Source organism: Schistocerca piceifrons, chromosome X, assembly GCF_021461385.2.
Source record: "Schistocerca piceifrons isolate TAMUIC-IGC-003096 chromosome X, iqSchPice1.1, whole genome shotgun sequence".
Lineage (NCBI taxonomy): Eukaryota > Metazoa > Arthropoda > Insecta > Orthoptera > Acrididae > Schistocerca > Schistocerca piceifrons.
Window position 1 is genome coordinate 78,618,458 of NC_060149.1, and position 17,918 is coordinate 78,636,375.

General features: G+C 38.3%; 1 protein-coding gene across 5 annotated transcripts in view; it reads right to left on the reverse strand.

Moving 5' to 3' along the window:
* The window catches only part of LOC124721180 (serine/threonine-protein kinase stk11-like), a 127,020-nt gene extending 109,513 nt beyond the window's left edge, over positions 1 to 17,507 (reverse strand). For all 5 annotated transcript variants that reach the window (XR_007006288.1, XR_007006289.1, XM_047246017.1 and 2 more), the window contains exon 1: positions 16,770 to 17,507. Coding sequence is in view for 3 of the 5 variants with exons in the window: in XM_047246017.1 (XP_047101973.1) it covers positions 16,770 to 17,110 (341 nt within the window). In the remaining 2 variants the exon portion in view is untranslated. The remainder of the gene's footprint in view (positions 1 to 16,769) is intronic.
* Positions 17,508 to 17,918: the final 411 nt, after the last annotated feature.

A 17,918-nucleotide genomic window follows, 5' to 3' on the forward strand; every position in this document is an offset into this window, starting at 1 on the left:
GAAAGTAGGGATTTGGAGGGATCTCTGTGTACATGGATTACAGACATGTAACACTAATGTGGGTTTTAACCTCTGCTATTCACTGATGAGCCAAAACATTATGACCACCTGCTTAATAGCTTGTTTACCTGTCTTTGGAATGAATTAAATCACCGATTCTGCATATCAGGACCCCAATAGTTTCTTGGTAGGTTTGTGGTGGTATGTGGTATTAGATGTCTACGTACAGGTCATGTAATTTGAGTAAATAATGGGCCACTGATTTGTGTACATGGTGATGGCACCTGATAGTGATCTAGAGGGGTTTTTACATCAAGCAAATTTGAATCAAGCAACGTGAGTTCACCATAATGCTCCTGAAACCACTATAGCACAGTTTTGGCTCAGACACATGACAATTATACTGCTGAAATGTGACACTGCCGCCAGGAAAGACATCTAGCATGAAGGGGTGCAGGTGGTTTGTAGTCATCGGCACGTCTTTCGTTACTTTCAAAGGTCCTATTCAAGTGCAGGGGGTTGTCTCCCATAGCATATTATTGCTCCCACCACCTGCGTCCATGGCACGCTGCACATTTTGAGCTGCCATTCACCTCAATGATCGTGTCTGTGGAGTGAACATTGACCTAGTGTAACAAAAAATGTGATTCACTCAAAGCGCTGACATGTTTCTATTGCCACTGATCGACAGTCTAGTACTGATGGTCCTCGCGGCCTATCCAGCACTTGGGTACAGTGAAGTTCAACCATGCACATATGCACTGGTGCCAAACACAGCTGTCTGAGTTGCTCTTTAATTTGATGTATCATTTATAACTGTAAGTTTAATGTAATAAATATTATAAAGCTTTAAAACCCTGATATTCATTTATAAACACCCAACATTACTTATAAGTATCCCATTTTTGTGAAGATACGTAGCATGACCCTTACAACAGAGAAGTACATTATTATAATACCAGAAGTAAGAATGAATACCACTAAAATTAAATCTATCCTCAATCTGAAAGAGGTTACAACACCACAGCCATTGTCAGTGGTATGCTGTTGCCTTTCACTGACCTGACTTACCCAGCCAGACATGGAGAGGAGGGTAGGAGAGGATGGTAGTATAGTTAAAGTATACTCTCAACCACCACGAGCTTGGTATTTTTCATGTGGACAAATCATTTCCACAGATAAAAGAGGTGATGTGGAGAAAAACAGATTACAAAATTCTAAATTCTTTTATGGAATAGGATGGCTTGTCAACGAAAAACTTTTTCTGTTTTTTTTTCTTTTCTTCTTTTTTTTAAAATTTAATGTTGCAGTCTATAGGACATTTTATATCATTGGGTAAGTGATCAAAAATTTCATTGGCAGCATTTTTCATCCGTTTTTATGCTAAAGACAACCTTAATGTGGAGTAATGAATGTCATTTTTTCCATTCTGGTATAATTATTTGCATCCCTGTTCCTTTAGAACTGCAGTGAATTATTTACAACAAATTTCATGAGAAAATTATTATGTCTCTACTGAAGTTTAATGATTATTCACAGCACAAGTGTGGCTAAGTAAGCTTTTTAGGAGTCCCAAGATGTGTTTTTTCCAGTTTAAACTCTCATCAATACAGACACGTAAAGTTTTTTAAGTTTCACCCTAGTTGTTAGTTTCCTGGCACGTGTAGAACCTCTAGGTGTGCTGAACTGAATGTGTTGTGTATTTTTTAATATGAGAGTGCAACCATTCACATCCAATTATTCAATAATAATTGTAACAATATCATTTATCATTTCTTCAGTTGCTGCATGCATGTTTGGACTGATTACAATACTAATATCATCCCAAAAAAGAACTAAGTCTGCTTGTTGTATAATAGACAGAAAGTTGTTTATATGCATGGGAAGCAAAAGTGGACCTAAAATAGATCCTTGTGCAACCCCATAAGTGATTTCTCCCTAGTCAGACTGATCTACCCTGCTTACATTGGTTGAATTATTAAGTACAACTTCCTGGATTCTTTTGGGTCCTATACCATCAATTTTGTGAACCTTTAGTTTCCCTAGGGCAATATTATGATTCACACAAATGTCACAGGTGTAATTGTTGTTTTCACTGCAAAGGCTCGTTTCATGCAGCTCTCCATGCTGCTCTAGTTTGCACGAGCTTCTTCATCTCTGAATAACTACTGCAACTTACATCGATTTGAACCCGAACACAAAAATTTATTGATGGACATCCACAGCTAAAACACTCCATGTTGAGTAAAAAACACCACTGCAGCTGTATGGTTACTTACATCATCAGGTGAAGTAAATTACAACATGAGACTGAAGTGCAATTTATATTAAACTTTTCCTCCATTTCCTAGAAACTCATTCCATTCTAAAAATCATGTTGCAGTCCATTATTGTAGGCTGCAACATGGTTTTTTGAATCAATTGAAATTTTAGGAATCAACAGAAAAGTTTAATATCAATTGCACTCCAGTATCATTGCAATTGACTTCACCTGATGATGTAACTAACTTTACGAAACCAGTCATGCTATTTTAAATAACCATATGGCTGCAGCAATGGTTTTTACTCAACATTTGAACCTGCTTACTGTATTCACATCCTGGTTCCCCTCTAAAATTTTTACCCATCACACTTCCCTCCAACATTAAATTGACGATTCCTTAATTGCTCAGAATGAATCCTGTCAATTCTTTCTTTTGGTAAAATTGCTAAATAAATGTCTTTTGTCCCCACTTCGATTCAGTAACTCCTCATTAGTTACCAATCTACTTATATAATCGTTAGCTTTTTTCTATTGCACAACATTTCAAAACCTTCTATTCTCTTCTTTTCAGAACTGCTTGTTGTCCATGTTTCATGTCCGTACCAGGCTACAGACAAATACCTTCAGAAATTACTTCTTAACATTTAAATTTATATTCATTGGTAACAAATTTATCTTCTTCAAAAACAGTTTTCTTGCCACTGCCAGTCGACATTTTATATCCTCTGAAATTTGCCTATCACCAGTTATTTTATGGCCCAAATAGCAAAACTCGATCTACTACATTTAGTGTCTCATTTCCTAATCTAATTTCCTCGGAATCACCTGAGTTAATTCGACTGCATTCCAGTGCCCTTGTATGCTTCTGATGATGTTCAACTTACAGCCTTCTTTCATGACACTTTCTGTTCAACCACCTTTCCAGATTATCTGCTTTCTTAGACAGAATTACAATATCAGTGGCAAATGTCAGACTTTTTATTTCTACTCCTTGAATTTTAATTCTTAGTCCAAATTTTTCTTTGCTTTCCTTTACTGCTTCCTCAATGTCATCAGGGACAGGGTACTATTATCTCATGCTCCATCCTCAACCACTGCTTCCCGTTCTGACTGTTGTCTAGTTTCTGTAAAAGTTGTAAATAAGCTTTTGTTCTCTGTATTTACCCCTGCTACCTTACCTTTGGAGAATAAGAACCACTTGTATGAATATCAAGAGCTCAGATGGAAACCCAGTTCTACGCAAAGAAGGGAAAGCAGAAAGGTGGAAGGAGTATATGGAGGGTCTATACAAGGGTGATGTACTTGAGGACAATATTATGGAAATGGAAGATGTAGATGAAGATGAAATGGGAGATATGATACTGTATAAAGAGTTTGACAGAGCACTGAAAGACCTGAGTTGAAACAAGGCCCTGGGAGTAGACAACATTCCATTAGAACTACTGACAGCCTTGGGAGAGCCAGCCCTGATGAAACTCTACCATCCGGCGAGCAAGATGTATGAGACAAGTGAAATACCCTCAAACTTCAAGAAGAATATAATAATTCGAATCCCAAAGAAAGCAGCTGTTGACAGATGTGAAAATTACCGAACTATCAGTTTAATAAGTCATGTGTGCAAAAAACTAACGCGAATTCTTTACAGGTGAATGGAAAAACTGGTAGAAGCCGACCTCGGGGAAGATCAGTTTGGATTCCGTAGAAATTTTGGAACATATGAGGCAATACTGACCCTACGACTTATCTTAGAAGATAGATTAAGGAAAGGCAAACCTATGCTTCTAGCATTTGTAGACTTAGAGAAAGCTTTTGACAATCTTGACTGGAATACTCTCTTTCAAATTCTGAAGGTGGCAGGGGTAAAATACAGGGAGCGAAAGGCTATTTACAATTTGTACAGAAACCAGATGGCAGTTATAAGACTCAAGGGACATGAAAGGGAAGCAGTGGTTGGGAAAGGAGTGAGACAGGGTTGTAGCCTATCCTTGATGTTATTCAATCTGTATATTGAGCAAAGCAGTAAAGGTAACCTAAGAAAAAGTCGGAGTAGGTATTAAAATCCATGGAGAAGAAATAAAAACTTCGAGGTTCGCCGATGACATTGTAATTCTGTCAGAGACAGCAAAGGACTTTGAAGAGCAGTTGAACGGAATGGACAGTGTCTTGAAATGAGGATATAAGATGAACAACAACAAAAGCATAATGAGGATAACGGAATGTAGTCGAACGAAGTCGGGTGATGCTGAGGGAACTAGATTAGGAAATGAGACGCTTAAAGTAGTAAAGGAGTTTTGCTATTTGGGAAGCAAAATAACTGATGATGGTCAAAATAGAGAGGATATAAAATGTAGACTGGCAATGGCAAGGAAAGCTTTTCTGAAGAAGAGAAATTTGTTAACATCGAGTATAGATTTAAGTGTCAGGAAGTCGTTTCTGAAAGTATTTGTATGAAGTGTAGCCATGTATGGAAGTGAACATGGACAATAAATAGTTTGGACAAGAAGAGATTAGAAGCTTACAAAATGTGGCGCTACAGATGAATGCTGAAGATTAGATGGGTAGATCACATAACTAAAGAGGAGGTATTGAATAGAATTGGGGAGAAGAGGTGTTTGTGGCACAACTTGACTACAAGAAGAGATCGATTGGTAGGACATGTTCCGAGGCATCAAGGGATCACCTATTTAGTATTGGAGGGCAGCATGGAGAGTAAAAATCGTAAAGGGAGACCAAGAGATGAATACACTAAACAGATTCAGACGGACATAGGTTGCAGTAGGTACTGGGAGATGAAGAAGCTTGCACAGGATAGAGTAGCATGGAGAGCTGCATCAAACCAGTCTCAGGACTGAAGACGACGACGACGACAACAAGAACAAGAACAACAACCACCTTCAGAATTTCAAAGAGTGTTTTTCAGTCAACACAGTCAAAACCTTTCTTTAAGTCTACAAATGCTATACATTTGGGTTTGCTTGTCTTTATCCCGTTTTCTATGATAATTTGTAGGGTCAGTATTGCCATGTGTGATCCTACATTTCTGCAGAACCCAAAGTTACCTTTCCCCAAGGTTGGCTTCTACCAGTTCTACCATTCTTCTCTACATCATTCATGTCAGTATTCTGCAAACATGCCTTATTAAACAGATAGTTCAGTACTATTCACACCACTCTGTATCAGGTTTCTTTGAGTTGAAAGTATTACATTCTTCTTGAAGTCTGAGGGCATTACACCCATCACATACAGCCAGTTCCAAAAGCAAATGTACACCGTAATTTAAAAGTAACATCTGCAGCAATATCTCTGGTAGTGGTCTCAAATCTGCACTCAATGTCCTTTTGCACAGTGTATAGATAAACAATGTGAAAGTTGACTGTTTTGTTTTGTCAGTTGCAATTTCAAATGAGTCCAAAATATCTGAAGCACCATGAGGCAGTGTTCCTTGTAAATTATCCAAAGGGACCAAAGCTTTCATAAGCAGCTGCTGCTAAAACTCTTAGAAAGTCAAAGACATTCATTGCAAAATGGGTCAAACAATATTTAGAAGCTGAAAATGTGGATAATTTACCTGAGAGAAGGTAAGGCGCCAAGCTATAATCAATAATGGTGGTGGCTGGATTAACTATTAGGTAATTGTGCAATTAGTAATAACGTGTATCCTCATGTAAACATATATTTATAATGTGTGTCTTATTTCATACAGACAACGGTATGCACTTTCTTTTGTGGAACTGACTGTAGATCTTGCACACCAATTAATTAGGTACAGGTACAACACAACTAGAATCTGAACACAACTTTATTCCACATAAGCATTAACAACTTGAACACAGTATTTAGGTAATATTCAGTACAAACCAATTATGTACACAGAGAGCTGTAGCAAAAACAAACACACACACACACACACACACACACACACACACACACACACTCACTCACTCACTCACACTCTCTCTCTCTCTGTCTGTCTGTCTGTCTGTCTGAGATGCCCTCTGCCCTCTATGGAGGACACTGCACTGCTGCATGCACAGCCTTTGTCAAATTCTACTCCTGGTATCAAATCTCCCATCTCAAATGGCTCTGAGCACTATGGGACTTAACATCTGAGGCCATCAGTCCCCTAGAACTTAGAACTACTTAAACCTAACTAACCTAAGGACATTACACACATCCATGCCCGAGGCAGGATTCAAACCTGTGACCATAGCGGTTGCGCAGTTCCAGACTGAAGCGCCTAGAACCGCTCGGCCACTCTGGCCGGCCTCTCCCATCTCATCTTCGTCTACTTCCTCTTTCCTATCTCTAATATTGCCTCAAGTTCACTCAGTTGTACATTCTTGCTTTTACATTTTTCCCTTCTTTGCCTAACTTCCCATCTGAGCTGTTGATATTCATACAGCTGCTTTTACACCTTTCCCTTCTTTGCCAACTTCCCAACTGAGCTGTTGATATTCATACAGCTGCTGCTTCTTTCTACGAAGGCCTTTTTAATTTTCCTATTGACAGTATCTATCATTTCCCATGTTAAACATGCTTCTACAGCTATTCTTGCTCAGGCATTTTGTAGTTTCTGTCAATCTCAAGTTTTGGACATCTGTATTCCTTTTTGCCTGCTTGATTTTATGCATCTTTATGTTTTCTGCTTTTATGAATTAAATGTTATCTCTCCAGTGATATACAAGGATTTCTACTATGCCTTGTCTTTTTATCTATCTAATCCTCTACTGCATTCACTATTTTCTCTCTCATATTTTTATCTCTGAAAGCCACCCATTCAAATTCTACAGTACTCCTTTCCCACGTTTCAGTCATACATTGCCTAATGCTCCCTATGAAACACTCAGTAACCTCTGGGTCTCTCAACTTATCCAGATCCCATCTCCTTAATTCCTTGCCTTTTAGCAATTCTTCAGTTTTAGTCTACCGTTCTTAACCTGTAAATTGTGTTCAGCATCCACGTCTGCCCATACAAATGCCTTACAGTTTAAAATCTCTGTCTTATCCTTATACAGGTTGTATCAAAGAGTATAATCTGATTTGGCACATCTATATTTCTGAAACTAATAAACATATACAACAAGTTTTGTTTTTTGATGAACAGGAAACTCAAAGGTTTTTTCACACCTTTTCATACATGTTCAATATGGCCCACCCTTGAGGTGCATGGCATATGTCAATACGGCATTCAAGTTGTTCCCACACTGCAGTGAGCGAGTCCTGAGCTACAGCTTCCACAGCTGCTGTTATGTGATGTCTCAGTTCATTCATTATTGTTGGTAATGGAGGCATATAAACAGTGTCTTATGAAATAATCACATACAGCCAGGTCTGGTGACCTCAGAGGCCAGTAATGTAAGGCTGAATCATTTGATCCAGAGCGACCCAACCATTGTTCAGTAGCACATTGATTAAAAATTCTCGCAATTCCAGATGCCAATGTGGCGGTACCCCATCCTGTTGGTAAATGAAGTTGTTCAAATTAGTTTCCAAATGTGGAAAAAGAAAGTTCTCAAGCATATCTGAATATATGTTTCCTCTAACAGTGTTCTTGGCAAAGAAAAATGGACCACACACCTTTTCCTGTGAAACTGCACAAAACACATTAAATTTTGGAGAGTTCCTCTCATGCTATACAACTTCATGTGGTTGTTCTGTACTCCATATTCTCACATTATGATGGTTCAGCTTTCCATTTAAATGGAATGTTGCCTCATCACTAAACACTAAGTGACGAAGAAAACTGTCATCCTCCATCTTGCCAAGAAAGAAATTACATAAGTAAACACATTGTTGTTTGTCACCTTCACAAAGAGCTTGCAGTAGCTAAATTTTGTATGGTTTCGTGTAAACACTGACGCAACACATGCCAGATGGACTTTGGGGGCATGTTGAGCTGTCGAGCTGCACGGTAAACACATTTCTGCAGACTCCTTGTGAAGCTATAGCAGATGCGTTCGACGTCTATATCAGACACTCGGGGATGGTACAGTGATTTCCCTTTACACAAACTACCTGTTTCTCGGAATTGTTCATGCCATCATCCAATGCTCAATGCTACAGGAGGATTTACACTATACCTACAGTCATACGAAAGTCATGCTGAACAGTTATTACTGACCTGCACTCTGCAAATCGTAGAACACAAAATGCTTTGTACTAGAACTGAAGCGTGTGCACACTGCTGCTACCTAGTGAGAACCATGTAAAACTTGAGATTTGCTCTTTCCAACAGTACATTGCCCACACACATATCTCAAATAACATAATAGTTATGATTTTTTAAAATCACATGATCATTTTTGATACACCCCGTATAATCAATCTGAAACCTTCCAGTGCCCCAAGGTCTCATCCATGTGTACAATCTTCTTAAACCAAGTGTTAGTTATGATTAAAGTATGCTTTGTACAAAATTCTACTAGGCACCTTCCTCCGTCATTCCTTTCCTCAGTCCATATTCTCCACTATTTTTCATTCTCTGCCTTTTCCTACTGCTGAATTCCAGTCTCCCCCCCCCCCCCCCAATAACAATTCAACTTTCCTTTTCCACAATTATTGGAATAATTTCTTTTATTTCATCATATATTATTATTTTTTTAACTGTGGAGCCAGTTGGCATATAAAGCTGTACAACTGTGGTGGGAGTTGGCTTCACGTCTACCTTGGCTACTATAATGTGTTCCCTATGCTGCTCATAGTACTTTATCTGCGTTCTTATTTTCCTATTCATTATTATACTTACTATTTCATTGCCCCTATCTGATTCTGAATTTACAACCTTGAACCCATACGACCACAACTCCTGTTCATCCAACCACAGAATTTCACAAATTCCCACTATAAATTCAAAGTATCCATTTCCTTTTTAAATTTTCCAACCTACCAACCGAACTGAGGGATCTTAAACTCCATGCTCTGACCTGTACAATGCCCATTTTGATTTTCCTGGTGCCTTAGAAAAACCACAGAAAATACAACTGGCACTACTTTGTTTTTTTAATGCTCTTGGTTAGTGAATGTGAAATGGCTTTCTCAGTTGCACAACTACTCTGAAATTCAAACTATGATTTCCAGAAAATATTATTGATGCTCAAGAGTGATTTCATCTCAAATCATACAGGTCATGTCAACTCGTGGTCATGAATTTATCTGGAAAAAATATACATGAAACCTCTATATCATAAGTGTTAAGAAACACAGTATTTTCATTTCATTTTAAATTTTATACATTGTATGCAGACCTGGTGGACGTTTTGCATTAAAGCTTCCTCTTCGTGCGCCGAAATTTAGTTGACACCCTCCCACTTATAGGCTTCCTTTAGCTTACAAATTTAAGACGGAAATATGAAATTTAAGTTAATTTTTCCACTTAATTTTTTTTTTTCTAATTTAAAAAGCCACAGAACGCTATCTTTGTTGTAATATTACTAGATACTGCTGACGTAATTATAAACACTTCCAGTTCTTTGTATTATGTAAATATTTATTACTGAAAAAGCAACAAATTGTATTTTTACAAGTTTTTATGAATTATTTATGTGAAAACTCCATCTTAAAAATTCTGAGAATTACACAAAATATTGTTTGTTTAATATGTTAGTAGTCACTGCAAACAGAGTGGAAAATATTTTTCTGTGTAAAGCGTTAAAAATTTTTCAACATTCTGCATATTTTGCATCATTGAATTTCTGCTGTAAAATATGTATGTTGGCAAGACTTTTTCCAGTTCTCTTCTGTTTATAACAAATGAGTGAGAACTTACACATAAGCCATTCCACATTGAGTTTTACATTTGGTTTGAACTTTTTGTTAGACGCAATGTCAGTGATGAACTACAGTAGTGAAAGAGTTAGGTGTGTGGGCTATGAAAAAAGACAAGAAGGTGGTGTTTAAGAAAAGTGAAAAACACTTCACAGTTGTTGGATATCTGTCACAGGTATTGCAGAAATATCTTGGTTTTCAAGTAATGGTACAGCATCACATCCATTGTGCAGGAATTACTGCACTCACTCAACAAGAAATTTAGTGGCAACCCACCTGAACAATCACCATCACAGGAATGTGAAACTGAAGAAGACAGTGCAGATTCTTATATTCCTGGGTGTGTAGTTGTTGATGTGTTGAATGTTAGCGTTTCTGCTGTAGTCCCTACCATATCCCTCCTTAGCCCCTTAACCATCCAGGAAAGGTAAGAAGCATAAGAAGAAAACAGTATGTAAAAAAGAAGTGGAAGAAATTGAAACAAGTTTTACACAAGCAACATCTTCAAAACTTTGTTGGTTGATTTGGGGGGAGGGACGACGACCAAACAGTGAGGTCACTGGTCCCATTGGATTAGTGAAGGATAGGGAAGGAAGTCGGCCATGCCATTTCAAAGGAACCACCTCCACATTTGCCTGGAGTGATTTGGGGAAGTCACAGAAAACCTAAATCAGGATGGCCGGATGCGGGTTTGAACAGTTGTCCTCCCAAATGCATCAAAACTTTGTGAAGTGTATAGTGTACATGCACGTGGTGCAGAACCTGAAGATAGTGATATGTGCACGAAATGTAATGTGTAGTTTTAAAACCTAAATACTATTATCTCAGCAGCCACCTATACTGAGAAGGTACAGTTACCAACACTGATACCAATTAGGTACTCTAAAGCAGCAGATACAGAAATACATACCCACTTCCTCACATTGTTTGATTTCAAAAGCTTGTAAAATAACAAGTGAGAAAGGTATTTGGGCATGCCCAGATTCTTACTGCACACATGCATAGCAAGATGATACGCTTACTGTTGCTCTGGAATATTACCTAAGTGATGTCAAAGACTGCAGCAGGTAAAGCCCTAACCAGGCTGATGTTATTTCTATTAGCCAAAAATGTTGAAAAAGGTAAAAAGATACATGACAATATCAATAAGAGAAGCATATCTCCTAATGAAAAAGGAGAACACTAATTTAAAAATCAGTCTCACAAAATTTTACTATTCATGACCAAAATGGGTAAAATGCCAGCCAGTGAAGGAAGTAGTACATGTATTTACTGCACTAATTTGAAACTTGTTTGTTTTGCCATAAGTGTCGCAGGAAAGAAGTACACAGATATGTACCTGATGCTTTTGTGTGTATGTCAAGAGCGGCAAGATAAATGTTTGTTGAAGGAGAGTGCAATGTATCCTGGTACTGAAGTGATGACTGTTGAATCATTACATCTTCAAGATACTGACAATGACATAACCCATAGATTGTGGGAGGGAGGAGAGTTGGTGAAAAAGACAGTAGAACAAGAGAAGTTTGTTACAGAGGTTAGGCATTGCATCATGAAACACGTAACCCACCATTTTATCTGGAGAATTCAGAGACAGACCACAGCAGAAGTAAAATCAGCCACATCCCAGAATACTAATACATTAGTTCTTCATTTCAACTTTGCTGAGAGCTGGTCTGTTGCTTTGCAGAACAAAATTCAAATCAACCACTGGCACACATCACACGTACCAATATTCACATGTGTTGCTCACTTCCTTGGAAAATCACAGTGTTTTGCTGTTTTCAGTGGTGATCTCATTCGTGACAGTGCACATGCGTGCTACACAGTCAGCATAGTAAGTAGAATGAAATTGTCACTCTACAGCAAAGTGCGTGCTGATATGAAACTTCCTGGCAGATTAAAACTGTGTGCTGCGCCGAGACTCAAACTCAGGACCTTCGCCTTTTGCGGGCAAGTGCTCTACCAACTGAGCTACCCAACCACGACTCACACCCCGTGCTCACAGCTTTCTTTCAGGAGTGCTAGTTCTGTATGGTTCGCAGGAGAGTTTCTGTGAAGTTTGAAAGGTAGGAGATGAGATACTGACGGAATCAAAGCTGTGAGGACGGGGCGTGAGTCGTGCTTGGGTAGATCAGTTGGTAGAGCACTTGCCCGCAAAAGGCAAAGGTCCCGAGTTTGAGTCTCAGCCCGGCACACAGTTTTAATCAGCATAGTAATTGATGACATAGCATCTAGAAGCCATTCATTTCCTTAACATGTGTATGTGACTAAGGGCACAGCATCTCATTTTGAAAACTGCTTTCAGCTTAATGAGCTTGGTCAATATTGTAGCACAGGGAGTTAAGACAAAAAAAAAAAAAAAAATGGATATTTCCAGCAACAGGTCATGGAAAAAGTGCATGTGATGGGCCATGAGGTCTCTCTAAATCTCCAAAATGAAGCTGCTGATGCTGTAAGAGATGCTACTGTATTTGTACACACCATATCAACATTATTAACATAGGTCTACATGAAATTCTGGGACTAGTGTAGCAGGGGATACAACACGTTGGCTTTGGACAATGACGTCATCACAAGTCGCCAATCGAGAAGCGATTCTTCTTAGTGTTGTAGCTCCCTTCAGTGGCTGATAAGTGTTTTTTGGCTTTTTAAAAAAAAAATCTCACGAGATAGAGTAAACAGATCCACTTTATTAAGCAATCAGTAAAAAAACGAAACTGAAACATAACAGCAAAAGCGAAAATGGTAAACTGCTCTCTGGCGACTTGTGACGTCATTGTACAAAGCCGACGGGTTGTATCCCCTGCTACACTAGACCCGAAATCCTTAATTCTAAATGGAAATAAATTAAGGTAATGCCATTTAAAGAGAGAGAGAGAGAGAGAGAGAGAGAGAGAGAGAGAGAGAGAGAGAGAGAGAGAGAGAGAAGAGTAGTCTGCTATAAAGTTTGTGGTAGAAATTCAATCAAGTCACTACTGGGTTGCATCCTGGAGTGGCACACACATTGCAAGAACAGTTCTCCGTGAAATGCAGAGACCACAGTATACATTAGAAGACTAGTGAGCCACTTCATTTCTTGTGTGTGTAACAATCAGTGATGGGTGGGACAGATAATAAGTGTGCCTCATGAGCTGCAAGATACGAGGGTTGGAACTTTAATAGTGGCAACTATTTATTTACAGCTCGTACAAAATAGATACATGTTTCAAAGTTGTACTGACCTTCAAAGTAGTCACCAACACTTGTGTATAACCCATTGTCAGTGATGTGGAAGTCGTAGGATACTCTTGGCAGCACCAGTTGTATTGACAATTCGAGCAGCGCTGTCTATTGCCCGATGAATTTGTAGCAGTTCTGAAGCGAGTGCCGTGAAGTGTTTCCTTCAGTTTAGAAATCGAGTTGAACTTACGAAGGCTTAACTCAGGGGAGTGCAGTAGGTGGTATAGCACTTAGCAGCCCCATCTGTCAACAAATCAGTAACAGCTTGCACTGTTCATTTTTGGAACACAACCTACGACCAGCTAAGAGACAGAAGTGATGACACTTTCTGCAGGACCTGACCATCATTTTTCTGGACAATGCTCAAACATGTACAGTGCAAGTTGTTACCAATTTGATTGACTGATGGGGCTGCTAAGTGCTATACCACCTACTGCACTCCCCTCACGTAAGCCCTCGTGAGTTCAACTCGATTTCTAAACTGAAGGAAACACTTCAAGGCATTTGCTTCAGAACTGCTACAAATTCGTTGGGCAATACACCGCGCCGCTCGAACTGTCAACACAATTGGTACTGCTAAGAGTATCCTACGACTTCCACATCACTGGAAACAGGTTATACACAATGCTGGCGACTATTTTGATGGTCAGTAAAACTTTGAAACACGTATCTGTTTTGTACGAGCTGTAAATAAATAGTTGCCACTATTGAAGTTCCAACCTTCGTATAATCATCTCCTTTATGACACCTCATGGTCCTACTAATGCTTTCAAATGGCCACCATCAAAAGATCAGTGTGCAGTTCCCATTTCCCAAATACTGCTCTTGCTGGATCATCCTTGTCCATCTGCAAATTCAGCTCGCCCCCCAGAAGTTCAATGAAAAGCAGATGAAAATAACAAATGAACGCTTTTCAACAGTGCAATGTTGATTGTTACATTGTAAACAATTTTAATTAATGGAAATGCATGAAGAAGTAAAATCATGACAGAAGACAATAACAATTTGTGAATAATTATCATAAAAAGAACAATAGGTAGGCCTATTTAATATTATATATCTCATTTTTGTTATAAAATGCTTTTGAACAAAATTATGAATTGTTTTCCCACTCACTTATAATGTTGTAAAGTAATTATTTTGATTCAGAAATACCAGTTTTGCATGACATTACTTTAAATCAGCAATCAGTTTAAATATTTAATTGTCCACGACTTTTTGACCTTGACAGTTGAGCTAGGTATCTCTAAAAATTTCTAACACTCTAATTGTGTATTCTGTAAGTACAATGACCAACTAACATATCAAATTTTTTTGAAGATTTAGGATTGGGGTTTTGGAGAAAATGATTTCTAAATAACAAAAAAATTTCAAACTCTTTCATCTATATATAGATATATTTTGACAGTTTAAAAATTTCATGTGTTAATGTCATGTCATAGCTGACAAGTAGCAGTCCTTCCCTTTTATCATTTCTCAAGACAGTTAACATCCTGTGCCTATTCATATTTTCTAAACATGATTTTGAAATTCACAAAAAGTTACAAATTTTCATAGTTTATCACCTTTGGTTCTTTATTACAATTTTCCCTTTTGTTACAACATTTTCACAAGTACTCTCATTTAGAGAGGTCTGTAGCATTTCTCGTATCGTCAGAAAATCATAATATTGTAGTTTCAAAAAGGTATCATGCGGAACTTCAACTTATATTTTTTTCAGCAAACTTTGAAATAGTGATGTGACATTTGCTCTTGACCTGTATGATTTGAGATGAAATCACCCTTGAGTGGGGTGCTATTCTCTAATACTTCACCTCAAAAAGTTAGGAAAATGGTGTCAGTAGTGAAACAGGTAGTTACTGAAACCTCTCCTATCACCTGTCTTATGGAGTGGTTGAACAATGGCATATTGCAATCTCTTTGGAAAACTGCACCAAGTTATTGATTTATTACATATTTCAGAAAAGACAGTGCTTATTACATGGTCTATAGTACTCTGTTGGAAACACCATCAATACCACACAAGTTTTATTTTTGAGAGAGTCATCTTCATTTCAGAGGTGGGGAGTGAGACATCCAGGAGATTGAATTTTATGTGGGTTGCCTTTTCAATATACTGCACTGATTTTTCTCTTTAACTGTTAGTCCTCACATTTTCTACTACATTTAAGAAATGATTATTGAACATATCTGCTATCTAAGACTGATTATTTACAGCCCTTGCACTTAAATCAACAATGGCATTATCCTGTTGTCTTGTCTCTTATTTTACTGCATTCCATATAGACTTAAGTCTCTTGTAGGAATTACTTATTTCTGACATACAGTGCATGTTCCTTGATTTTTTAAAAATAACTTTTCCTAGTCGTTTATGTAGTGTGCAACTTCTGCAGGATATTTAGTCATTCTTCCCAACAGTTATATTGTGCTTTTAATTTCATAAGATATTTTGGTGATACACTGTATTGTATGTTAACTGGGGGACTAGAAACAACAGAGATGCTCCGCCCCCGCTGCAGTGGTCCACAACGACTATCGCAGTCCACTTCACCCCTCCACTGCCCTACACCAAACTACTCTTTCAGGGTTATTGTGCGGTTTGTCCCCCGGTGGACAGGCCCCCCCCCCCCCCCAATGGAATGTCTCACACCAGACAAGTGTAACCCCTAAGTATGCATGGTAGAGTAATGGTGTACCTGCGAATGTGGAGAACTTGTTTGCACTGCAATCGTTGACAGGCTAGCTGAGGCGGAATCAGGGGAACCAGCCCGCATTTGCCGAGGCAGATGGAATACCACCTAAAAACCACCCACAGACTGGCCGGCTCACCGGACTTCGACACAAATCCGCCAGGCAGATTCGTGCCGGGGACCAGGCGCTCCTTCCCAATCCAGAAAGCCGTGTGTTAGACAGCATGGCTAACCGGGCGGGCTTTGTGATACACGGTCATATAATGTCATTTCTGACTAGCTTGCACAAAAAGCTATTTACAAATACTCATATGAATTTATCATGGACAAGACTAAATTTTATGTCATCATTTGGTTCATTAAAAATTTCATCCAAGGTCAGTAAACTATTATTAAAGACATTTATTGTTTGGAGTAAGGTTTTACTGCCACATATTACTCCTCACTACATCCTTCATGTGACCAGAGGCATTTAGGTTAAGTGACCTCAAAAGCAATAAAAGTACCATGACTATGTTCCATCAAGCACTGACAATTTAGGGTGGAGGGCAAATTGAATTGCTATAAAGCGTTCTGTCAGCAATATCGAGAGGCTCACAGAGAGAGAAAGAGAGAGCAACATATCAGAGTTCCTTGCAGTAACTTAACATAATATTATTTACATGAACTATAAATCCTCAGCACCTGAAACCAGTTTAATTTTTCTCCCTACTATTTCACACTTTCTATCTACACTATGTACCCATAGCTTATACAAACTGAAAAGCAATTACATGTATTATTAATAATATAAGTTAACAGCTATAAATCCAAATCTGTTAATTAGTACTCACCTCTGAACATTCTGTTCCCCATTTGGGATTCTCCTCAGTTTCTTCTTCTTTAATATTTTTACTGCTCTTCTACAGAGAGAAACTGTGTCTAACAGCTCTTTTACTTTGCTGTAACTGCCCTCACCTAGCAAATCTCCCATCACATATTTTCCAATAATTTTACATTTCTTCTTCCTTCTCTGATATATAATCTGATCTGAACCTACCCTGTGGAAAAACATGTTCATATCTGAATCCCCTCCTGTGACATTCAACCATGGTTCTTCACCCAAATCACCAAAAATTCCTGTGGTGAGTTCCTCAGCCTCTGGCTGGTCATTAAAAATTGCCGATACTTCCATACATGCAGTTCTTACAATCGTCAACGGCGTAAAATACTTAAATAATGGGGGATCATGGATTAACTTAGTTCAAACTAGACCGAAACTTGGGAACCACGACAAATTACTATCAAAAACTGTTTCAAAAATAAACAAGCAGGGGAACACGTATCTTCAAAACATTACTACTGCAGGCAAACAAAAGTTTCTTGAAGAAGTTGTATCTGCTAATGTATACACAGTGATTATTTTGACGTAAATAACACCGGACCTTTCAATCTAAGGTCTCTTTTTCACAACACAAATGATTCGAATCGTACTAACTGTCCATTTCTTATTTACACGTATATCACTGTCACCTACGTCTGCACAACATCACATCCTTTTCTTTCACCTCCGCGCACGGCCAAGACATTTACAGAACCAGAACCAATACATCTTTGGTTTACAGCAATCGATATACAGGTCTAGGAAGTCGGCCAGGCATAGAGTATGTATATTTATGGAGTGAGGATAGTCCACAGGGATGTTCTCAACATCAAACCAGGCTAGTTACTTGATTTTGGGACGTTGCTGTCTGTCTACAGTTTTCGGTAATAGTGCAACTGTAATAATACACTTATTGGTCTTGTTTTATCCGTTTCTGCGGATTTGAGTTTTAGTAACAGCTATGGTGCAGTATTGTCGTTGGAATACGCAAAAGAACGACCAGTTACTTTTTACATGTATGTACAATAAATGTATAATTGTAAGTATCGTATTGATATGAGGCACTTTATGTATTGAAAAATATCGAAACACGGTTTTATAAAGTGATATACTGTAGAGA